We start from the raw sequence: 24,003 nt of genomic DNA, 5'->3' as shown, positions 1-24,003 counted from the left end.
TCTTGCAAGCCAGTTTGATTCTCTATGCCTATATTCTGTTTTTGACGTCCATATTGACCCGCCGCCATGTCTTTTAAGATACCATGATTTGCCTCGTTCAGATATGATTCAAAGAACATAATTCTCATGAGATGGGATTGTATCTATTTGCTCTTTGCCTCATCTCTGTTTTCTTGTGAAACTTCGGTTTTGTCCCTCGATTCCCATTATACTCCACCTGCATCTTCTCCTCAGCTCATACCCGAGCAATGCATTTTATATGCAAGCTATGATGTTCAATTCTTTCACCTTTTTTGGCTTAAAGATAGAGATATACATTATGACGGATTTCAAAATGCTTATAACCTAGATACTAGGCAAGCGCAAAAACATATTGTTTGAAAAATTCCATCAATAATTCGTACAAAAACCAGACTAGATAGAAATCTGTTAAATGGTAATACCAGCGGACCGCAGGCATATTTGCCGTCGTCTTTCGGCGTCGCGGATGATCTCGGCAGAGAGCTTCAAACTCGGCGCTAGATGGGCGTAACTCTCAACTTCAGCAACTACACTGGAGATGATAGCATCAACCCTCAGAGGAGGTGGAAGTAGAGTCGAAAGAGTCGGCGACATGGTTGCACCCATGATCAATAGGGCCTGTGAGACCATCGACAATGCTCCCTGCCAGAGATACGGAAGGTGACCTTCCCGGTGGCTAGCGATGTGCTCCAGCTGTCGCACTGTCGCATCAAGACATCTTCGGCAGCATTCGCGCACGCCTGGATCGGCGCCGGTCTGCTCATTCTCAAATACGGCAAGGATATACGGACGATAGATGATCGTTCGACATGCGTTATACCGGAGTCTCAGTACTGTCTGTACCGGGTTGGAGAGCGGCCTCTGTGCGAGGGGAAATTGAACTGGCTGGGGCAAACTGTCATACCATTGCGACAGTTGGAAGTCCAGCTCTGAAACGATCGGCCCGAGAGATGACAGTGTATGCGAACTGTCTTTCTGGTAAATGAGATGACTGACTCTATTCAAGAGTCTCCGTAGAGCGATCTCGGCTAGAAAATACCAGAGCTCATCGCGTCCCACCAGGTCTTCCGTGAATCCACTGGTGCGGGTCTTATCCGCAATTCGATCTTCGTCCAAACCTTCGTCCTCGTCGTCGTCATCTTCTTCTTCAAATCCTCCAGGCAGGTCAACAATCTCCTCAAAATTCACGATGCCAGAGTGCGGAAGATCCAACTCGGCCAGAAGATCGCTTTCATACAACAGCGAGTTCCAATACACTCGAACACTTAGTTCTTTCCATTGTGCGGGAACCCGGCTCGGGTTGCCGAAGAGTAGCTGTAACTTCATGCTTACGTTGGAGAGCAAGGTCCAGGCCTCCAAGGGCCGCACCAAGTAGAACAAGTAGGCCGATGCGAGAATCATGCATTGGGTTGCGATAACAGAGTTGCGCATCATGATGGATGGTAGAAGGCTCCATGCTGCGGCAAAAAATGGTAGCCCTGGTGGTTCATGATCTGGTGGCAGGAATGCTATGCTACCATTCCGACTGGCGCTGCCCAGGGCCAGCACCAACAGGACAAGACAGCTAACAGGCCCATCTTGAAACCCCTGTGCAAGAGCAGCCCTATAGTATCGATTCCAGGTATATGGATTGACGCAGGCATACCATACGTTGGCATTGTGGAAGAACGCCTGCATATAGGCAGGCACATTGGCCAAGTCAAATCCGGAATTCGGGGTCAGCCGTAAGGGTTCGCGAGCCATCTCCAGCTGAAGCAAATTCTGGGGATCATAAGGCTCTGAAACCAAATCTCGGATAAGTGGCCACTGTAAAAGGTGCAACGCCGGGGTGGTGTGTACTTTCGGCATGGTTGATATGCTAATAGTTGGAGGCGGATTGACCCATGACCCAAGTCCCACTGCAGACATCTTCCCAGAGGCCGCTGCTGTAACACCGTTTACCTTGCCAACTGGATCCTCACTCCCTATCCCCGTATCGTTGCTAGTAGCAGGAGAGGTGGATGACAAGGCCAGCTGGGAAGTTCCTTGGCTTACCAAGCTGGAATGCAACAGACCTTCGATTCGGGCAAGGTGTTCCAGAATCAGTTTATCGCCCGCATCCAATTTGATACCGGGTTCTCGATACACGCACTCGGCATCAAGATCGGTGCAGAGTTGACATTTCGGGCGTGCTCCGTTACATCGCGTTTTGCGCAATCGACATATTTGACACTGGATTGAATGTTTCTTAGTTTCATCAATCAGGTTCACGGACTACAGCCCTTCCGAGAGACGCTTACAGCAATTGTTGCCCGTCTCCGTGGGTACTCCGTCGCCTCTGAGGTGGAGCGCTTTTTGTGGACTAGTAAATCAAGCTCACTCCCCACGACATGGTCAATGTCCCTCTCTGGGGGTGAAGTCATGATTTACAGTGCCAGGTCTCCGGGATATATATCAGAAGAGTGGGCGTATTGTTGACACCGGGGTAAATATTGAGTCCAAGCCCGGAGACGTATCATGCAACTCCGCTGCCGTATTCAATTCATAAGACCTTCAAGCATATCGGTGCAGACTTTAGCCATTGACTGCTGTAGCGAAGGATAATCTAGTGGGACACAAGTTTCACCACCAGAGATTCTGGGCTTCTGCGCATCTTCCAGAATTCAGGTCTCTTGTGGACAAGATCTGCTCGAGAAAAGTCCGGGGAACAGCGGGGCAGCCCATTGCTCACGATAACGTCGCTCCGTCCCAACAAGAATTGCCTAGTCTGGACTTGGTGGGGCCAGGGGGTCATTTCAGCGACAAATCACCGTTGAGTTAGCGATGCACTGCACACGGGGAAGTTGTCCGTGGTGGATTGGGCAGTCCGGGCTTGGGAGGTTCAGCGTCAGGCCCTTGCAAAGCTCGCCAACCACAGTACCCGGCAGGTACTTGGATGGAGCATGGATTGAATTTGACTAGCAGAAGTATTTTAGAGGTATTGGCCAAGTGCAGTTCCACAACCAAAGTTGCTTGGGCCGCGATAACGCTATCACACGTGGACGCGTCTTCCCCAAAACAAACGCGCTTCAACTTTCTTCTCATAACAGCTTTTGACCACAATCGACACCATGCCACGTCCTGCTCCCAAGCGAAACCGATTGACCAAGGGTCCCAAGACCGCCAAATCAACCGAATCACATCCCCCCGACGATACCAATGTTTCCAGGTCGTCGCCGGCGGCTGATCGCGCGTCCACTTTGGACCCGCGACATGCCCTTCGGAGCCAGACCCCTCTAAGCAAGAGCTATGAACAAGCAATCGAGTCTTCCCCGACAGGCGACCGGCCTGGTACGGGCAGTCGACCGGGAACAGGTAGTCGACCTCCAACGCGATCCCGTGGCTATTCGTCTACGCTCTCCTTCGCTGGACGCAAAGGCGACATGAGCACGCGCATTCCCGGCACACCTGGATTTGAGAGCTCGGTCCTCAGCAATTTTCGACGTCGACCGCGACAGCAAAGCATTCTACAAATGATGCAGGCAGAGGATGACTCGTCTGACCTAGATGACGAAGACTTTCTCGGAGGGCTAAGTCCCCAGGATGAATCTACCCCACTGAACCTCTCAAAAGGTAAATCGTTGCTTGTGAGACAAGGGGAGCAGTCGCCGTCGCCGTCGCCGTCATCCGAATCACTTCCGGCGTCGGGTGGATCGCGAAAGCGCAAGCGCGCTGAAGAAATCCAAGTGCCCCAGTCGCCCTCCGAGATAGTCGAGGATACCCCCAACGCCACGCCAGTCCCTCATGTTTCGCAGCCAGATGTATCTGAACATACTCCTCAACCTCTGAAATTCCCCGGTGTACTCAGTCAGACGATGTTGCCCCCTGACAGTAGCCCTATGAGCTCCATCGCAACAGCACCACGATCCCCGCTAGCCATTCCACAACCAGCCCCGAGGGCCAGAAAATCAAAGGACCCTGTACACTTGTCCACAGCTGCACTCCAAGAAAAATTGCTTCCTCGGCGACGACATCGTCGCCAGAATCACGCAGTGGATCAATTCGACCTCCCAAGTGACGATGATAATAGCGTGCATGATGCAGCATCTGGTGACGAGGACGAGTTGAGCTATCAGCCGACACGAAGGTCACGGAGAGCACCGAATGACAAACACAAGCCTCTTGCCAATGCTCAAGACAGATCCAAGCTCAACAATCAGAAGCAAAAGAAGACCAGGGCCAAGTCCGATCAGCCACCGAAACCGTCAGAAACCAGAGCGCCCGTGACATACTCGGGATCGCGCCAGAGTGGGGGTTTCGACAAGGAGAACGACGTGCTCTCGTCGCCCACCTCCTCGCCATTATCGTCGCCTCCCGATTCCGAGGTATCTGATTCTGAACCCGAAATCCAGCCGCGGCGCTACATGAGCGAAGAGCTACGCGCCGCTGCCAAAAAGTTTGCAGAGGTCGACCGGTGGCAGATGGAATTCGAAGAGGTCTCGGCGTCCGAGGCCTGAGGGAGTAGTGGGTTGAGCCTATAGAGTGGTGGAGGGTAACGATGAAAATATATCCCCAATTATTTTGTGAATCGACGAGAATGCGTAATGAGTGAAATTGTGTCCAGTCCGTGAGTAGCCGGCCTTCTGTTGCATTCTTCGGCCCCGCAGTGAAAGGCGACGTAAATAATTCGCGGCCCCGCGACCATTATCTCTCCGCAACCCCTCGCAAACCCCTCCTTCCTGCCCATCATGTCTGGAGTGGACGCTATCCTGGCCGCCAAGTATCCGGCGAAAGCCCATGCGCGCCGTGTCGCTGAGGTCCTCAAGGCCAAACATGGCGACGCGGGCGCCATATACCTGGAGGCGCAAAAAACTCGGCTGATCGAGGACAACGACGAGGCAATGCCGTTCCGGTACGATTCCGACCTGATTTTCGACTTCTTTGCGAGATCTTTTGACGTCAAGCGAGATTGAATATCGTTACTTGTGCTGATTCGACCCTAGGCAACGTCGCCCCTTCTTCTATCTCACGGGATGTCTGGAGCCCGATGCGTCCATGGTCTACGATGTCAAAAAGGACGAGCTGACCCTGTTCATCCCCCCATCGACCCGGAGTCCGTCATCTGGTCCGGTCTTCCTTTATCCCCTGAGGAAGCTGTGCATCGTTATGATATTGACCGTGCTCTGTACACAACGGATGTCAATGATACCCTCGCTGCGATCTCCTCCGCGCAGAGCGGAAACACTGTCCTCTTTGCAATTGACGAGCAGGTATCGGAGGAAGTCAAATTTGAGGGCTTTGCTGAATCCAATCTTGCAGTTTTGAAGACTGTGATTGGAGATGCCCGTGTCGTGAAGGACGCATACGAGGTTGCCTTGCTTCGAAAGGCCAACGATATCTCCGCGCAAGGACACATTGCTGCCATCAAGGCAAGCAAAATAGCCACTAATGAGCGCGAGGTTGAGGCAGCCTTTATCAACACCTGCATTGCGAACGGAGCTCGAGAGATGTCGTATCACCCCATCTTTGCGGGCGGTGCCAACGGCGCTACTCTCCACTACGTCAAGAATGATGAGAGTCTGACGGACTCGACGACTCAGAAGCGAAAGGGGAACCTTTTGATTGATGCCGGTGGTGAATACCAAACGTACTGTGCAGATATCACTCGAGTTATCCCGCTGGCTGGCAAGTTCCCGCTGGAGACCCGTCAAATCTATGAGATTGTGCTGGAGATGCAGAAAGAGTGTATTGCTGTCCTGAAGGAAGGCGTTCTGTGGGATGATGTACATGCTTTGGCCCACCGCATCGCGATCAAGGGATTGCTCAAGCTGGGAATTCTGCGCGGCTCCGAGGAGGAGCTCTTCGAGAAACGTGTCAGCGTTGCTTTCTTCCCGCATGGTCTAGGTCACTATCTTGGCATGGACACCCACGACACGGGCGGCTATCCCAACTACGATGACAAGGACAAGATGTTCCGGTACCTGCGGGTCCGTGGCAATCTACCGGCCGGCTCTGTGATCACGGTCGAGCCTGGGGTAAGATGATTCCTATGCGCAGCCGGATTGAGTAATGCAATAACTAACCCCACACCACAGATCTACTTCTGTCGTTTTATCATTGAGCCAGTCCTGAAATCCCCCGAGCTGAGCAAGTACATCGACGTCGATGTGTTGGATCGCTACTGGAGCGTTGGAGGCGTGCGCATTGAAGACAACGTTCATGTCACCAAGAACGGTCCTGATAACCTGACTTCTGCCCCGAAGGCCATTGAGGAGGTTGAACTCCTAGCTCAATAGAAGGCCGGTGCAAATGGATTAAATTTGTGACGTTGCGGGAGCGGGGAATAGTGTCCCTAGCGACTAGTCCACGATTCTCTGAGTGCGCCCGGCACGGGTCATTTCTTGGCCTGGATTATGACATGGAAAAGGAAAATTCTGGTAGCTCTTGGGGAAAACATTTTGGGTATCAGTTCAGGAACATGTCATTTGCACAATGATGAGTATTGTCCAATCGTGTTTTACTTGTCGGCTGCTCTCAGACGTTTCCGTCCCCTTGGACTTGATTCTGTCTCCGACTGGCCAGGCTTCTCCCTCCGATCCATCAACATTGTCAAAACATCAAATGTAAATTCCGGTACTTCATGACACAGTTTGGCCCAATCCTTTTGGATCTCATGTAGGATATGGCCTCGCGAAGCCCAGTATGAGGCAACAGGCTTCCGAATGGCAATTTCATCTTTTGTGGTATGGGCGTAGACATATCTGGCGTATGCCAACTCGCCCTTGGGGGTGTCCTTGATGTGGTGGATCTTAGTATGCACCAGGCTCTTCAAGGCTGGCATGCGCAATGTTTCTGCCAGTGTGTAAATGCGCTCATGCTGCAGCAACTCTTCGCCACTCTGATCGAAGTCGCCCTCGGGTACCTCCGACCCGGAGGGTCTGTCTTGCTTTTTAACAGTGTAGTCACGCGTGTACTGGAACTCAAGGAAGGATACGAACGCCTCGACATCTTCATCGGGAAGGTTGATGCGATGCTGGAAAACGGGGTCAGTCTTCGAGAGCAAGCAACAGAAGACGAGCAGGAATCTTACTGGAGAAGAGTCCTCAAACTTGTATATGAATTTGGCGAGATATGGTGAGTCCAGCAGAAGGTTTTGGTGAGCGTTGAGAATCGTTTCGTTGTCACCTTGACCGACGACAATCTCAACGCTCGGGGATGTCAAAAGGCTGATCAATGTAAGTAGATTGTTTTCATACTCCTCGTTTTCGTGTTATATCATGTAAAAGTGCTAGATGTCACCTTGACAAGGCCGGAGAGGGTACGCAGAGTTGGGGAGAGTGTCTTACTCAAGGAAGTTGAAGGCGGTCTTCTTCGCCGGACTTCGAGATCCAGATCCCGCTGGCGCATCCGAAAGAATGCCATCATTTCCTGGGGTAACAGCCTGCTGCGATTGCTCCGGCTGTTCCTGATTCAATGTCGCCTGTGTCCTGCCCATTGCGACCTCATTCGGGTTTCCATGGGTGGCCGCATCCATGTTCGCCATGTTAGCTTTCTGTCCTGTAATTCGGGTTGGTTGGATCCTGAAATTCAGATTTGGGGCTAGTCTATGTCAATGGGAGAATGGGAGTGGACAACTGAGAGCTCAACTGAGAGCTCAATTGAGCTCTAAGATAAAATTCATGGTATCGGAAGGTGAGGGGAAAACTGGGGATGTGAAGTCAGGCAGAGAAGCTGGCCGCGGTTATGCCAGAATGCGGACTGAAATTCAACCTCACAAGCACAATAATCAAATAAACCAAGGGAAGGAGAAGAACAAGAGGCTCAACTTTGTTTATTTACTAGAGCTCGTCTTTGCGAAACTTTATCATTCTATCATCTCCCGCTGACATGTCAGCTTATCCAACCTCTGACAGTTTCTTGGACACTCGACAATAGACAGTCTCTATGCAGGATCTTCACCATCTCCGGCTCATCTCTAGCTCGACATAAGCTGCCGATATACTGCACGTCGTTCCACCTCCGCCCAATCGATCGTCCAATCCCGAGAGCGTGATTGATGTCATCCGTTTACTTCCTCGGTTTGCCACTATAGATCCGAGCCACCCGAGCCGCTTCTCAGCCCCGTAAAGAGGGTCCAAAGAGAGCTAGCCGGGTACATGAATGAAGCTGGCTAGCAGCTCAAGACACCAAAAGAAAGCTGACCTCTCTCTGACGGCATGAACGGTCACCCAAACAGCCAGGCAGATCTATTGCAAGGGCAGCTCATGTCAACGTCGTCTGGTTTGACTAATAAAGAGCAAGACCGTGAGATCTTGGGTCAGCAACGGAGTATACCAGTCAAGTTCCAGGAAACAAACCAAGCAGGTCAGTATCTGCTCACGTCCGAAGATGCCGCGCTCTTGCAAGAGATACTCCAGCATACTCTTCATGTCGAGAGATCCGGGGCGGCAGTGAAGCGGAGCTTTCGCTTTCGAGATCTCGAATTCACTCGGCAACTAAGCACCTTTGATCGCCAAAATCCGACCTTCCACTCCTCCCAGTTCCACGGCTTCTTTACCCTCTTCTGGCTAGGGGTGACCTTAATGCTTATCAAGGTCGCTGCCAATAACTTCCGAGCGTACGGGACTCCCTTTGGAAAGAATGAAATCATTCAGCTCATGTTGAGTCGTGATGTGCTGGTTCTCGGCATTACGGACTTCATTTTGTGTTGGTCTACTCTGTTCTGCCTTGTTCTTCAGCAAGTAATCTTCCGAGGGTATCTACATTGGAGTCGATCTGGGTGGATCGCTCAAAATGTGAGTATTAGCGGCCCCTCGAAAAAGAAAAGTATTTTAAAATCAGACGTTCTCTAGAATTCTTTCTAATCCAAATGACCGTGAAAAACTAGATCTGGCAGACGGCATATCTTGCTGGCTTCATCTGGTGGACATACCATCGTGATTGGCCTTGGACACATACGGTCTTTATTGTCCTGCATTGTTTAACAATGTTGATGAAGCAACATAGCTATGCTGCCTACAATGGTTACCGTAAGTTAACTTCAAATACACCATCGGCTACTTATTTCTAATGCACATGACAGTATCCGAGCTGTATCGAAAGCGACAGCTGTTTAAAGATCGTCTCCATCGGCTCGAGAAGCATGTCAGTGACAGCTTCACAGGGACAGCGAATACCTCATCCGTGTTCTCTAGTGCTGGTCTGGATTCCGAGATTACATCCCTCAGGAAGCAGAACCGGCGACGCAGCTCTGCAGACTTTAATAATTTCCATGGGACCCGGAATACCGATCACCTTCTGTCGCTCTCCGAAAGCATTGAGAACGGCACACCGTTGGAGCCGACTCAAATGATGTCCCTGAAGTCTCTTCTAGAGAAGGAGATTGAACTTTTGTCTGAGGGACTTCGGGGTCAATTTTCATCTGCCAATCACTATCCCAAAAATCTGACAGTCCACAACTTCTGTGATTTTGTCACCCTGCCTACTTTGGTTTACGAGCTAGAATACCCTCGCACAGAGAAAATTGACTGGGTATATGTTGCTGAAAAGACCGCGGCCACATTCGGCACTATCATGGTTATGATCGCCGTGTCTCAATATTGGATCTACCCCGTCGTCATGCAGACCCTGCGCATGAAAGAAGAAGGTTTGACGGTACAGCAGAGACTACAGGAGTTTCCCTGGGTCTTGAGTGATCTGCTATTTCCATTCATGATGGAGTATCTACTAGCTTTCTACGTCATCTGGGAGTGCGTGGTGAGTACATTGCCTTTGTCCTAGTCGGCTTTCTCGAAACACGGGTCTAATATCTTGCCTAGCTCAATGCATTAGCCGAAATTACCCGATTTGCAGACCGTGGGTTCTATGCCGACTGGTGGAACTCGGTCTCCTGGGATCAATTTGCCCGCGACTGGAACCGCCCGGTGCACAGCTTTCTGCTACGGCACGTCTATCATAGCTCCATTAGTACCTTCCACTTGTCGCGGGTTTCTGCCAGCTTAATAACATTCCTGCTATCGGCTTGCGTTCATGAGCTCATCATGCTCTGCATCTTCCGGCGTCTGCGGGGCTATCTGCTAATCCTACAGATGTCCCAGCTCCCCCTAGTTTCCCTGAGTCGAACACGCTTTATGCGGGACCAGAGGCTGGTGGGGAATATCTTCTTCTGGCTAGGGATTTTTACTGGCCCCAGTCTACTCTGCAGTCTGTATCTGATCATTTGATTGTTTGACGTCTGATGTCTGATATACTCGGATGTGCTCAGACAGACTAGATGGACTTGCCGTTCGATTCTAGTACGCTCTACTTCTCCACAATCCACCTGCCATGGCTTCGTGGAGCAAATCCCGAGAAGATAGCGTTGAATTACAGGCAAACAGATCAATATTTATCTCCATAGACCACTCCATTGCGGGCAGCACAAGTGTCGCCACCCATCTAGATCCATGCGGCTGATTGCACCCCAAAGCGGGCATCCTGGTGCTGACAGATGATATTGGTCACCATTTCACCCACGCCCAACTGATTGCGGGCGAGCTGGCGGCCCACGGCTACTTCTTCGACATGCCAGATCTGTTCCACGGAGACCCGGCGCCTCTGAGCCGCCTGGAGGACTACGATCTGATGGGATAGTTGAAGGGGTACCTACCCAACCGTGTGGATCCTGTCATTCAAGGCCGTATTGCAGGGAATGAAGTCTGTCATGGGCTGGGAGCGGATTGCCGCCATCGGATATTGCTTTGGAATAATCCTTGATCGATTCCCTGACCACTGTCCGTGATACTAGAACTGACATTACCTCATCCACGCAATAATCAGCCAAGTATGCCGTCCGTTCGCTTCGACCGGGTAACTGTGAGGTCGCCTACGTGGCTCATCCGTTTTGTCGAGGAGGCCGCCTTCGCTCAGGCCGTGGCCTGGTTCAACTAGTACCTCTAATGCTCAGATATATCTATGAATGGAATTGGCTTGTGACCATTGATTCGGCCCTCCGTATTTCTGGAAGATCCCACGTAATTTCTCATAATGTAACAATCAATTCTCTTATTTTGGAGTTCGAGCTATACCTCTCGTTCGCCATGATTCAAGCAGTGGGTGTACATGCATCACAAGAAGACAGAAGCACAGAAACATTGCAATATTCGCAAGCCACATCCTATTCATATGAAAATTTGAGAGAGGCAACCCATGCGGACTCTTTAGGTGACTCCCTGCTCTTCTGAGCCTTTGAGGGAGGTAGGGATATGCTGCTTGTTAACGGGAGAAGTACGGAGGTTCATGCTCACATCTTCTCGTGCGTGGCCATGAGTGAACCTGTTCCATGTGATCAGTAATCGAAAACATCTCACGACGTTAAATAGAAAACAGGGAAGTATGGAAGACATACCAATAAAGGTGGTCACAAGGCGAGACCGCACTTGACAAATATCCTCCGGCACCAGCCAGATGGTGGCCCCCATCTTTCTCGCAATGCTGATGCTAAGCTTGGCATTGGCATAGGCTTCTTCATCGGTTCGGCCGGGCGTCACCAGATCATAATCCACATAGCTGCTCTTCATGCCATTCAGGACGTCTAGGAGGAACAGGCCAGAGCCGATGGATTGGTCCTTGAAGCTGCGGATCGTAGACGACCGACCGCCACTCTTGGACATATCGTTTGCCCAGCGAATCATTTCCGCATCGGTAATTTCTCGCTTGCCCAGACGCTGAGCCAGCGCAGACAAGGTTCGAGTAATATCGCGACGCATCAACTGCCACACCAGCCCCAGAGTCAGAGTCCGCTGGCCATCGGTGATATCAGCCCCTTGAACACCAACCAACGAGAAGCCGTGATGCTTCCCCAGCTCGATAGTATAATTAGTGTTCTCCACCGCCTTGAATCGCATCAATTCGCCACCCGACGCCGGAGGCTTGTTCACATGTCTCCAGTTGACGCTGCCTGGAATGACTTTGTCGTAGGCCTGCAGTAAGATGAAACCATCGCGCAAGTCATCAAACAGGGAGTTGACAGCCGGTTGCACATCCAGAGAATTCAGCCAAAGGGTGAAGACACGAGCCTCACGCTCACCTTCGGCATCAAAGTCCTCCACCTCCAGTTTCTCCTCCTCGGTGATGGGGTCCAGACCAGGGTGGGTGTTGAACAGATTGGCGACAAATGCGAGATTCAGCTTAGGGTTTCCAGCAACGAGGGAGGTGGGGGTCAGGAATTTCCGGCAGTCCAACTTCTCTGCATTGGTGAGAACTTCCTCTGCACGCTGAAGCAGATCCCGAGTCTGCAGAGGGCTACGGGAGCACACATCCGGGGCCAGCTGGTTCAGCAGAACCGTGTAGTTTTCACCGTCCTTCACATCAGTCGAGAAGTTGGTTACCCTGTACCAACAGACATATGTTAGCCTATGGCCACCATGCGCCAATCGTCGTCATCAACGATACTTGCTTACCGTCGTTCCCACTTGGCATTCTTCAGGTGGTAGTTGAACCAACGGAGCAGAATCTGCTCTGGCGGCAATCGCAGAAACTGCTCCAGAGTCTCGTCATCTTCGAGGAGGCGGTACAGTTCCGGGTGGAGCTTAATGTCGATCTTACCCAACAGGCCCCGGCGGATGATTTGCCAAATTAGACCGAGAATGAGATGCTCTCGGACTTCGATGATATCTCCGCTTCCGATGTTGACAACGGAGCACCCAATACCCTTGGCAGAATTGATGACGATGTTGTTGTTCTCGGTCATGTGGAAGGCATTCAGTTCCTTGATCTTCTTCCCGGCCTTGTTGAGGACACGCTCGTCGATGGTATCGGGCACGCTGTCATTGATCAGCTTCGCTAGGACCAGGCCATCCTTGCACTTGTCGAACATCTCGAATGTGTCGGTCGGGAAGGGTAGTAGGTGGCCCACATCCGGGTCGCCTGCTAGAACAGCATTGATGTGTCTCGTGAACTCCGTTCGTTCATCCTCGTTGATGGTGTGGGTGACGTTGGCCGAAGAGCCCTGGACGTGGATGCGGCCGCCGACGCTGCCCTTGGAAACATGGCGGGATCCGCCTGAGCCGGCGCCCGCGCCAGCTCCCGCGCCTTGAATCACAGCCGCGGGGCTCGATGCGCCGGGGGCGCCGGGGGCTGGCCCCGAGCGCAATCTTGACACAAGCTTTTCTGATAATTAGCATGTCGAGACTCCCTCAATCGCGAGAATGGAAAGAACACCTACGTCGATATAGTCCTCAACCTCAACCCGGCGCGAGCTATCGAGCTCCACACCCTTGAGGGTCTGGCGCACCACATCGTACGGCTGTCGCTCTGACTGTTGGGTTGCTTTGATCACAGAAGCTTCGTCCAGGTAACCACGGTCATCGACGTCCAGCTTGTGGAATGCGTCTTGAAGGGCAAAGATTTCGCCCTGGTCCAGCTGCGGGAATCGCCTGTGTACACCCCAGCATCAGCATCAATCCCTTCTTCGTCTACGAAACATTGAAGGAACTCACTTCTGCAGCTTGAGGACGTTCATCTTAGGCGAACGGGTAAGGGAGGGTGGTCAGTCGCAGGTGGGACGTGAATCAGAACTTGACGGTCGGGGGAAGGGGGTAGTGGTTTGTGGTGGTAGTGGGGGAGGAGGGGGGGGGGACGGAGGAAGAGGGGAGGAAAGGGAAAGTTGGAGAAGGGCGGGAGGAGAGAAGGTACGGGCAAAGAAAGAGCAGGAGGAGGATGGAATTGGGTTCCCAAAGGCAGCAGGTTTCTAGACCCTTCAAGGCATCGAAATACGGACAAGAAATGGTCCAGCACGTCTAGGACGTGCTACCTGACACGCCATTGAGTTGGTGGCGTACCGTGTGTACTATGAGTACCGAGTATACCGAGTATACCGAGTTTAACAGAGGTTTCTAGAGCTCCCAGTGTATGGAGGGTATTGAGGATACGGTAACGTATGGAAGCAGGCCCCCCTTTAATGGGGGCGGCACTTTACAGCTAGTTGCGGGACGGTACCTGGTAGATACTTGGCTGTTTGCGTATATTTTCGTATATAACTTGGGTACATTTTGTGTATTCTGTATCGGGGCAATACGTCTTTGAGGCGCAGTTGACCCATATGACGTCATGGTATTGGTCGCTGAGAGAAACGACTGAAAGGGGTCTCGATACGAATACGCGTAGAAAGAAAAGAGAGACGGAGAGAGAGGGAGGTAGAAATGACAACATATAGGAAAAAATATAGAATTATCTAGATATATATCTATGCAGTAGATAGATAAATATAGATATAGATATATACAGCTTAGCTCCAGAGCCCGGGATTGAGGAGCAAAGAGAGTCAAATGGGCAAGAATCTCACACTAGGCAGACGCGGATGATGACCATCTGCTGACCAGAGTGACATCTGTGACTTTATCTCCTACGATTGATGAATACCGATAACGTTCGATGGTATCTTGAGATACATTTATATCTATGTCTATGTGATTCGCCTTTGTTTCAATCCGAGGGTCATGGGATGGGGTAGATATATATCGATATCACGGACATGATCGATTCCGAGCTGGTGATAATATTCAATTCATTGATGACATGCCCCTCTCCCTCTCTTTACCCCCCCCCGTGTGTTTATATTTGTCCATACACATACATGTATGCATCACAGAATGAATACATCACATACAACAATGTAGACGTGGATTTATACACACCCCATGAATGGACCGGAAAAAATCATGGTTTAAAAAAAGCATCCTACCCCCGAGGAGGTCCGTCGAGGGATATCAATGTTAATCACACCAGCAACGGCTGGTGAGTTCTATCGAGAAGGCTCGTACGGCCGGGCCGAATGACGTACAGAAGCCCGCCAGTTCTTGTCCTCTTTAAATTCCGTCATGCGGGGAAGCGAACTGCTGTTGACTTCCTCGACACCACGCCGAGATCATGCACTCCTCATCAGCCACCACGGACAGAGATCGGGAACAAGGAATCAAGATTGCCATTGATGTATGAATAAACTTTCAGACTTCTCCAACCTTCCCCCCTACCCAACCCGCACCTGTCTCTTCCTCGCTGATATCCTCTCAGAGAGGGGGAACCTTCACTGATTGTGTGGGCAATCCCGGCACTGGACGCCTAGAAGATGACATTGTGATCAAGCTGCTATCAGAAGATCCTGCAAATTATGAAGATGCCCCCTGGAAGGCATCCGTCGCATCCTGTCCCAGTTCACAGGCCGTGAGATCCCCCGGGGGGAACCGATCGACACATCGCTCATCCAGAGCATTCGCATGGGCACCACGGTGGCAACAAACGCGCTCCTCGAACGCAAGGGAGAAAGAATTGCCTTGGTGGTCACCAAAGGGTTTCGAGACTGTCTTGAGATTGGGAATCAGTCCCGACCAAGAATCTTTGATCTCGCCATCAAACGACCTCAGATGCTCTACGAGGAGGTGGTAGAGGTGGACGAGAGAGTCACACTGGAAGACTATGCTGAGGATCCTCGGCGCACTACCACGGCGGCCCCCCCACGAAACCAATCAGGGTCTGAGGCCGAACTCATTCGCGGCCTTTCTTCAGAGGTCGTACGTATCCTGAAACGTCCCTCGGAAATCCAAGTCAGGTCCCAGCTGCAGAAGGTATATGACAAGGGAATCCGGAGCATCGCAGTATGTATGATGCATGGATACACCTTTCCGGACCATGAGGCATTAGTAGGGTCGTTGGCATCTGATATTGGCTTTGAACATGTGAGCTTAAGCCACCAGCTGACGCCGATGATCAAGCTTGTCCCACGGGCGACCTCAGCCTGTGCGGATGCCTACTTGACCCCGACAATTAAGAGATATATATCAGGATTCCAAGCCGGATTCAAAGGAAGCCTGGGAAGTGAAAGTGTTCAACGAAAGGGAGATTCCCGGAGTGCTCGATGTGAATTCATGCAATCCGACGGAGGGTTGGTTGATGTGGACAAGTTTTCGGGGCTAAGAGCAATCTTATCCGGGCCAGCTGGAGGTGTTGTGGGCTATGCATCAACATCCTACGACCCCGTGACCCAGATCCCTGTCATTGGATTTGACATGGGCGGCACTAGCACAGATGTGAGTCGTTACGGGTCAGGTAGTTATGAACATGTGTTTGAAACTACCACGGCAGGTGTCACGATACAGTCCCCTCAGCTAGATATCAACACGGTCGCTGCTGGTGGCGGCTCTAGGCTTTTCTACCGCAATGGGCTTTTTGTAGTTGGACCGGAATCTGCAGGAGCTCACCCGGGACCAGCATGTTATCGCAAAGGGGGACCGCTGACTGTGACCGATGCCAACCTGTTCCTCGGAAGACTGGTCCCAGAGTTTTTCCCCAAGATCTTTGGCTCTCATGAAAATGAAGGTCTAGACAAAGAGACCAGTCGGCGGCTTTTTGAAGAAATGACACGGAATATTAACCGAGACATCGCCCAAGGGGAACAGAGCAAAGAAATGACCCCAGATGAAGTCGCTTTTGGCTTCATCAAGGTTGCAAACGAGACTATGACGCGGCCTATTCGCTCTTTAACCGAGGCCAAGGGACATGATACCTCAAAACACCGCTTAGCAACCTTCGGAGGGGCCGGAGGGCAACATGCGGTGGCAATTGCTGAAAGCCTTGGAATTCGACAAATCCTCATACATCGCTATTCGTCTGTTCTCTCTGCATATGGTATGGCATTGGCGGATGTGGTCGATGAAGCCCAGGAACCAGAGTCTAAGATTTGGAACGACGATAGTATGATTCGACAGGAGCTCCAGGAGAAGATGCAAGAACTCAGGAAGAGATCAAAAACAAGACTGCAAGAGCAAGGATTTGAGAATGATTCAATCGTCTTTGAAGAGTACCTGAATATGCGGTATAGAGGTACGGAATCCACCCTCATGATCTTGAAGCCCAAGAAAGAAGAGGCCAAAGCGTTATTTGGTGGAGACGAATGGGCCTTTGGCCAGGCATTCATACGACAACATGAACAAGAGTTTGGCTTCACACTGCCAGATCGGGATGTCATCGTGGATGATGTCCGTGTGAGAGGAATCGGAAAGAGTTTCGAAGTCTCCGAGAAAACCATCGATCTGCAGCTTCAGGAATCAAATCCCAAGGATGTTGTTGGTCGTGAATATGGAGTATCTCAAGTATATTTTGAGGGCGGCCGGCATGAAACACCTATTTACAAATTGGATGATCTGGGAATCAACGATCGGATTAAAGGTCCAGCTATTCTTGCCGATGATACACAAACAATCGTGGTGACACCCGGTGCTTCGGCTCTTCTTACCAAAACCCACGTTGTCATTAACATCGGGGAATCAAATAGCTCTACTTCTACGGTCAGCAGTGAAGTAGTTGATCCTATCCTGTTGAGTGTCTTCTCGCATCGATTCATGGCTATTGCAGAGCAAATGGGACGTGCCCTGCAAAAGACGAGCGTGAGTACCAATGTTAAAGAGCGATTGGACTACTCCTGTGCCTTGTTTGATTCTAATGGTGGACTTGTTGCAAATGCACCTCATCTGCCGGTCCATCTGGGAAGCATGTCGACCTGTGTACGGATGCAAGCTCGGATATGGCAAGGAAGATTGAAGCCTGGCGATGTGATTGTATCAAATCACCCGGAGTTTGGTGGCACTCACCTCCCTGATATCACAGTTATTCAGCCTGCCTTCGATGAGGGCAAAATCATCTTTTATGTTGCCTCAAGGGCACACCATGGTGAGTGGCCCGTCTTCAGGCTAAGATCAGTATGTTGAGTTAACGCCATACTTCAAGCTGACATTGGCGGAATTCTGCCTGGGTCTATGCCGCCCCACTCTAAAGAACTCTACCAGGAAGGGGCAGCAATCAAGAGCGAAAAGCTGGTATCAGAGGGAAAATTTAACGATGAACGTATTACAGAGCTATTGTATCACGAGCCAGCTCAATATCCCAATTGCAGTGGAACTCGATGTCTCGCCGATAATTTGAATGATCTTAAGGCCCAGATTGCGGCTAACAAGAAAGGAATCAGCCTCATTAGCGCCTTAATCGAGGAATATGGTGAAAAGATCGTTTTGTTCTACATGAGCCAAATCCAGGAAAATGCAGAGCTCAGTGTGCGCAATCTACTAAAAGAGGTCAGCGAGAAGTTTGCAGGTCGTGACTTAAGTGCGATAGACTACATGGATGATGGGACTCCAATTCAATTAAAGATATCAATTAACGAACAGAAGGGTGAGGCAGTGTTTGATTTTGCTGGAACGGGACCAGAAGTATACGGTGGGTCTTTTGGATCGTTCACTCATTCTGAAGAGAGGATCTAGACTGACAAGACTAGGCAATACCAACGCTCCGGAGGCAGTCACATATTCTGCGATAATTTATTGTCTACGTTGTTTGATATCTGCAGATATACCGCTGAACCAGGGATGCTTGAAGCCAATTGATGTCCGTATTCCTCCCAGAAGCCTTCTCTCCCCTTCTGAATCGGCAGCGGTGGTGGGAGGGAATGTCTTGACAGTAAGAGGACCCTGTTTTTCTTACATGAGGCAAGATTTTGAACTGAAATACTTGACCCTAGAGCCAACGTGTGACCGATGTCATCTTGAAGTGCTTCAAGGCCTGCGCCGCTTCTCAAGGGGACACCAATAACCTCACATTTGGATTTGGTGGAAATATACAGGGAGAGGCTGAGCAGAAAGGGTTCGGCTACTACGAAACCATAGCTGGTGGGAGCGGAGCAGGTCCTGACTGGGAAGGCACATCGGGAGTTCACACGCATATGACCAACACTCGGATCACCGACGCAGAGGTGTTCGAACGGCGATATCCGGTACTGCTGCGAGAGTTTACTTTGCGCGCCGACTCCGGGGGTGCTGGGCAGCATCGAGGTGGGGACGGCGTCGTCCGAGACATCGAGTTTCGCATCCCTGTACAGGTATCTATTCTTTCAGAGCGCAGGGTATATCATCCTTACGGTCTCGAGGGTGGCGAAGACGCTCAGTGTGGTCAAAACCTCTGGGTGCGTCGCATCAACAAGTCAGATGGGGGTTTTGAGGAGCGATATATCAGTTTGGGTGGGAAGAATTCTGTCCAGATGCAACCTGGAGAGCGAATAATCATTCGCACTCCCGGCGGCGGAGGCTGGGGACAAGTTGGAGATCAAAACCAAATAGTGCATGAACAAGATGCACGGCATACCTGGAGAGGAGGATCTATCTATAACAGCCTTGCTACCCAAGAGGCCAGTATATGAAAGGTTGAAAACATCTTGAGAATCAGAGACTATAAGCAAAGCAGGGAGGGAGAAGAGAAATATCTCAAAGACTTTCTTTCGGTCATGAGTTATTATTATCAGCATAAAATTGTGAGGGACATGCGTTTTCTAGCAGGCGTCCTTCGTTGTCCATCTGCACTGCTTATCATGCTTCGCTTTCCTCGTCACTCGTAGCTTCAATATTTTTCTTCGAGGAGCTAACATCCTTGCGAGAGCGATTCTCTGGCTCTGCATCAATTTCACATCCAGCTTGGCCGCCGGATCCAAAGTATTCTGGGCGAGGCAGCGACACTCCTTGCTGCCTGAGAGCTTGATCGATTTCAGGGAGAAGCTGTACTAGTGCTGCAAACTGTTCCACGGGCATCGAGATTCCCTAGAGGGAGTCGTTATTAGAATAACTTCCACGCAAAGAGAAGCAATTGAAGAGAGCATTGAGATTCCCAGGGTCAACTCACCTTTTTGCTAGGCAGCTCCTGTCCTTGCTTTTCAAAGTATTCTCGCACGCTGATCATGGTCTTGCCTCGGAACGAGGCAATCGACACGCGTCGCATTTTGGAGATCTCCCAGTATCGCTCCCCGTTGGAGTCAATCGTTCCGCTTATCTTATCATCAAGGTTCACCCGGGTCTTCTTTGACTGAAATCGACTCTCTTTACCAGAGTCAGATCCTTCAAGGGAGCGCTTTTGGGAGGTCATCATGAGAGAGGGGAAGGGGTAGAAGTGTGTACAGGTAGAAGTCCAAACAAAGCGAGCGATGAGCATCACAAAGGCCACTTGGGAACGCGCTGACGCATCATGTCACGTGTTGAAAACGAACTACAGGATGGTTATCTACCGACGTCATACCCATCATGGACGAGATCAAAACACTGCTTCAGAGCTTGAAGGCTTTAGAGGGTCAGCACTCGCAGACCTTGCAGCATTATCGAGAATACAAATCCTCGAGCTACCGTCTCCACTTGAAGACTATTGAAGATCTTCTCAAGGGCTTCCCGGCTGGCAGCAGCACCCATTACGCTCGTCAGCGCCTGCGGAATTCCTCTCTGAACAAAGAGGCGGCGTGCCGTATCTCGTAACCGGGCCTTTTCCTCTTCGCTAGGTGGCGGGGGCCAGGATTGTAATTCTGTCTCCGTTGGAAGAGCATTCTCTCGTAATTTCTTAAGAGATTCAGCGAGCGCAGCATCCGACGTTTGGCTATCAATCATAGAGTCTTGTAGCAACTCCCGAATCGTCTCCAAGGTTGGACTTCCTGGACGCAGGATGTACGTTTTCGCCGCATTTAATAGAGTCCGGCGGATGTTCCATGCAGACGATAGTGTGTAAAGTTCGTTGATCACGGCAAATATTAACTCCACCGCGATTTGAGTCTCGTCAGTCGTGATGGGATTTCCAAGTCGGCGTGTGCTTTCGGATACTGATTCAGAATCACCGTTGAATTCTGGTTTGTCTTGCATCGTAGCTGACTCCATCTGAAGGTCTTCCGTGGTGGTTGTTTCCTCTATGGATTTGATTGACACAGGGGAGTTACGGTCATCAGGTTGCGTGAGATTCGACTTCGATGGTCCTGTGTCCTGTTCGCTGATTGTGAGAGATTTGGGATCTTTGGAATCTTTCATGGAGTCGAAGACCGGAGCTACCGGGGATGCTATCGGGGAGACTCCTGGGGACGCTACCGGGGACACTACCGGCGATGCTTTCGGTATGGGATGACCCTGTACCTGGGTATCTTCGCCAGGAGTAGGGTGGTCCACAGTAGGGTTCACTGTTGAGTAATTGTGAGAGTGGGAGCCATCGGGGAAACTGAGGCTCACCGGTAGATCTCGGTCAGCTTTGGACGGACTCTTCCGGTGTTGGAGTGGGCGGTCTGAAACACTGGACAGCTTTCTGTTGTGCCCAACTGCACCGAAGACTCCGGTAACCCCATCGAGAACAGCCCGACCTCCTCCTGCCATGCCCTTGGGGGCGTTCGTTAGCGCTCCCAATACTCCCTTGCCCATATTCTCGAATGCACTTTGACTAGGGAACGAGAATCCTGGCTTGGTGAGGCTGGCCTCACCAGAGTTTCCCTCTTTCTCTAGAAAGCGTCGCATCCGTTCGGTTTCCGCAAGTGACTCATGGTTGATTGCTTCCTGCAGATATCTTTCTAATTCCTGAGCTAGGGCTTGCCTTGTTTTCCCTTTCCAAGAGGGTAGAGCGGGGAATTGATCGGCGAAGACATAAATTCGATTGAGCCGTGAAACCGTTTCAAGTGTCTCGTGGAGAGACTGAAAGTCGGAATATTTCCGAAACACCATCCACCCTGTCGCTCGGGTGGAAGCAGGCTCAATCTGAAGCAGGTAATCCCACGCAGGCCGTGACTTGATAAGACCCTTCTCGCCTCCTGCGGCATCATCATCTACCAACACTCTAGCACAATGAAGAGTAGCGGGCGGCGTGGGACTTTCTTGCAGTAAAGATGTTGACTGGGCACTCGGGGGCGTGGGAAGCAATGTTGCAGCTTCTGGAGTCGGGAGCAACTCTTTGCTAGGGACATGGTTCGCTAAGACATCGGAGTTTGGGTCTTGATCTCCATTTCCTCGCCTGGTTGTCGCTTCACTGGTCTCTTCTGTTGATGTGGGAAGGTCCTGAGGTGACCCATTTCTAGCCACCTGCCTGGCTGGTGTGCTCGTCACATCTTGGGATGCGATCATCGCACTTAATCGTTTTGCCTCCACCATGGCGTCTTCTGTTGCTTTGTCCATGGGAATTGGCGAGGAGGGCCTTGAGTCGGGATGAATTTTCTTATTTTTCGGTCCTGAAGGAGCGGTCTTTTTCTCAGAGCCTTTGGAGGCATCCACTCCCTGATTTCGTGCGCCTTCGACGCCAGCATCGATTGCATGCATGATTTCTGATTCACCGTCTTGAAGAAGATAAATGATCCAGTCATTAATAAACTCAGGCCGGGAGAGACTGACGACGGTTGACTCCAAAATGACTCCCGCAAAAACCTCACGAAGAAAATCCCTTGCTGGAGAACAACTGTAGGTCTTCGGATCAAGAAAATTTGATAAAATATCATCAGCAACCATGGTGAGTTTTTTCCGCTGTTGGTCCCGAGACAAAACATTCGCCAGGCTACTATCCGGGGCGGTTTCCAGATACTGGTCCACAATCTTCTTTGCATCTGCATCCGGAGATTCCGCAACCGCAAAGGCGGCCGCGAGTTCGTTCAGGAAGACAATAATTATGGACGAGGAGTTCGTTAAAAATTGGAGGAAAGTATCCTCAGTCCGCTTCCGCGCAAGATGAGATGCCACCGTCGTTACGAAATGTGTTAACGCTCGCCGACAAGACGCAGGAAATATGGATTCGTTGGGCAGAATCGGATCATACCAAAACCTGGATCTTTGGTCAGCTCTGCTTCGGTCTAGAATAAAGGATGCCTCACTTGACATAATCCTTGATCACAGCATCCGTCAGCGATCTCAAAGCTGCCGCCGTGGCTGGTTGGAACCTCGCAAAGTCCAGATCAACGGCCGATAGATCTTCTGGTACAGCGACTGGGCTGCTGCCATCCTGGGCATCCTGATCTACCAGAGAAACATGCTTAGGCCACTCTAGAAGTCTCTTAGAAACCTCCAGCGCCAGCTCCTTTCTTTTCTTGGGTGTTCGCAAGCCTCCCCCCCTCCTCCGCTGCATGGCCGGGCCCTTCCCACGAAGCATGCAAGACGACCCCCAATCCGATTCCGATCAAGACGAGTCCAATCCTACCCAATATTATATAAGTTAGGATGGCGAGGAAAACAAACACGCCAAGGAGTGTTTCATGGCTGGAGGTCGCGAGAAAGTCCAGGATACGATCAACCAGCTCCTGAGGTTGTGTTGTGTTCTCGGTTCGTTTCGCAGTGGCGGAGCTCCCAATACTCACAGTCTCAGGCGGGGTCACTAGGTTGGTAGAGGATGTCAAATATGCTTGAGAGGCCTCCGCATCACTATTGGATGAATCCATTGTGATTCTGGAAAGCGCGTCGGTTTAGCAAGCCAGGTGGTCAAAGCTCGACTGTATGCACATCCATGCCCCTCTCCAAGAAGCTGGAACGTATTTGAATATGTGGAAAAGCAGAAGCAACTGTTCGGAGATGGACGCCTCCCCCCGTTGGCGGTGGGAAAGGGGAGAGCAAGAAGCTTGACAGGGTGTGGACGTGTATGGAGAACGGGGATCGGAGGTCGGACCACGGAGTAGTTGGCCCGGCTAGGCAATCGGAGAGCAGAGGCGTTGGTCAGTGCGACCGCCGGGAGACAACTGATAGCCGAGACCCCATTCCGAGGGGCTGGACTGAGATGATGCTGGACTCACGGAAGAAAGGGCTAACAATCATTTAGAAGTATTTCAGTATTTCAGTATTTGGGATTGCGGTAGTCTGTTCACAATTACTTAAAGTACTCGGTGCGTATGGAGTTGGAGGTTCCTTGAATATATCACGCGTGGCTCTGACCCCCTCGATCGTACGCTAAACATCTCGTAGTCCTGCGTAGTCTTAACGCACGGTAGTGTCGCACATAGAAGATAAGGTTATCATGTCATCAGAAAAGATGCCCAGATGTCGAACCTAATCGGTATCGGGAGCCTATGATCTCGAAACGGTACGCCCAGAGAGCTCCACTTTGAGGGATGAAATCCCGTCTACAATACCAGAGAGACAGGAAATACGTTTGGAATCAAGACTATTTTGTATCCATTCATCATTCCCCAGCGGCCTGGGAGTGGACCGCCAGGAATCTAAAGCATAAACAGAATGGAGT

General features: G+C 51.0%; 9 protein-coding genes across 9 annotated transcripts; 4 read left to right on the top strand and 5 right to left on the bottom strand.

Annotated features, from left to right (window-relative positions):
- Positions 1–429: 429 nt before the first annotated feature.
- Positions 430–2,423, bottom strand: N7462_009892 (Zn(II)2Cys6 transcription factor; the record flags this gene model as incomplete). The annotated part of the gene is made up of 2 exons (XM_057081606.1): positions 430–2,232; positions 2,301–2,423. The coding sequence occupies 2 exons, from the start codon at positions 2,421–2,423 to the stop codon at positions 430–432; spliced, it is 1,926 nt and encodes a 641-aa protein (XP_056928646.1).
- A 687-nt stretch (positions 2,424–3,110) lies between these two features.
- Positions 3,111–4,496, top strand: N7462_009891 (uncharacterized protein; the record flags this gene model as incomplete). Its single annotated transcript, XM_057081605.1, has 1 exon — positions 3,111–4,496. One exon carries the CDS (start codon positions 3,111–3,113, stop codon positions 4,494–4,496), a length of 1,386 nt encoding a protein of 461 aa, XP_056928645.1.
- Positions 4,497–4,727: 231 nt separating this feature from the next.
- On the top strand, positions 4,728–6,275 carry N7462_009890 (uncharacterized protein; the record flags this gene model as incomplete). The annotated part of the gene is made up of 3 exons (XM_057081604.1): positions 4,728–4,937; positions 4,983–6,014; positions 6,075–6,275. 3 exons carry the CDS (start codon positions 4,728–4,730, stop codon positions 6,273–6,275), a joined length of 1,443 nt encoding a protein of 480 aa, XP_056928644.1.
- Positions 6,276–6,496: 221 nt separating this feature from the next.
- On the bottom strand, positions 6,497–7,522 carry N7462_009889 (uncharacterized protein; the record flags this gene model as incomplete). The annotated part of the gene is made up of 2 exons (XM_057081603.1): positions 6,497–7,205; positions 7,326–7,522. The coding sequence occupies 2 exons, from the start codon at positions 7,520–7,522 to the stop codon at positions 6,497–6,499; spliced, it is 906 nt and encodes a 301-aa protein (XP_056928643.1).
- A 673-nt stretch (positions 7,523–8,195) lies between these two features.
- Positions 8,196–10,202, top strand: N7462_009888 (Sterol O-acyltransferase ACAT/DAG/ARE; the record flags this gene model as incomplete). The annotated part of the gene is made up of 4 exons (XM_057081602.1): positions 8,196–8,774; positions 8,867–9,008; positions 9,062–9,735; positions 9,798–10,202. 4 exons carry the CDS (start codon positions 8,196–8,198, stop codon positions 10,200–10,202), a joined length of 1,800 nt encoding a protein of 599 aa, XP_056928642.1.
- A 214-nt stretch (positions 10,203–10,416) lies between these two features.
- On the bottom strand, positions 10,417–10,707 carry N7462_009887 (uncharacterized protein; the record flags this gene model as incomplete). Its single annotated transcript, XM_057081601.1, has 2 exons — positions 10,417–10,599; positions 10,633–10,707. 2 exons carry the CDS (start codon positions 10,705–10,707, stop codon positions 10,417–10,419), a joined length of 258 nt encoding a protein of 85 aa, XP_056928641.1.
- A 553-nt stretch (positions 10,708–11,260) lies between these two features.
- sac6 (fimbrin) lies at positions 11,261–13,480 on the bottom strand (the record flags this gene model as incomplete). Its single annotated transcript, XM_057081600.1, has 5 exons — positions 11,261–11,292; positions 11,366–12,348; positions 12,420–13,123; positions 13,184–13,394; positions 13,458–13,480. The coding sequence occupies 5 exons, from the start codon at positions 13,478–13,480 to the stop codon at positions 11,261–11,263; spliced, it is 1,953 nt and encodes a 650-aa protein (XP_056928640.1).
- Positions 13,481–14,886: 1,406 nt separating this feature from the next.
- On the top strand, positions 14,887–19,201 carry N7462_009885 (uncharacterized protein; the record flags this gene model as incomplete). The annotated part of the gene is made up of 6 exons (XM_057081599.1): positions 14,887–14,949; positions 15,031–15,180; positions 15,225–17,682; positions 17,740–18,225; positions 18,284–18,465; positions 18,527–19,201. 6 exons carry the CDS (start codon positions 14,887–14,889, stop codon positions 19,199–19,201), a joined length of 4,014 nt encoding a protein of 1,337 aa, XP_056928639.1.
- On the bottom strand, positions 18,955–23,209 carry N7462_009884 (uncharacterized protein; the record flags this gene model as incomplete). The annotated part of the gene is given in 6 exon segments (XM_057081598.1): positions 18,955–19,089; positions 19,425–19,595; positions 19,678–19,902; positions 20,127–22,599; positions 22,649–22,817; positions 22,837–23,209. The coding sequence occupies 6 exon segments, from the start codon at positions 23,207–23,209 to the stop codon at positions 18,955–18,957; spliced, it is 3,546 nt and encodes a 1,181-aa protein (XP_056928638.1).
- Positions 23,210–24,003: the final 794 nt, after the last annotated feature.

Source organism: Penicillium macrosclerotiorum (genome assembly GCF_028827735.1).
Source record: "Penicillium macrosclerotiorum strain IBT 26536 chromosome Unknown utg000010l_segment0_segment0, whole genome shotgun sequence".
Lineage (NCBI taxonomy): Eukaryota > Fungi > Ascomycota > Eurotiomycetes > Eurotiales > Aspergillaceae > Penicillium > Penicillium macrosclerotiorum.
This window is presented reverse-complemented; position numbering and strand designations above follow the sequence as displayed.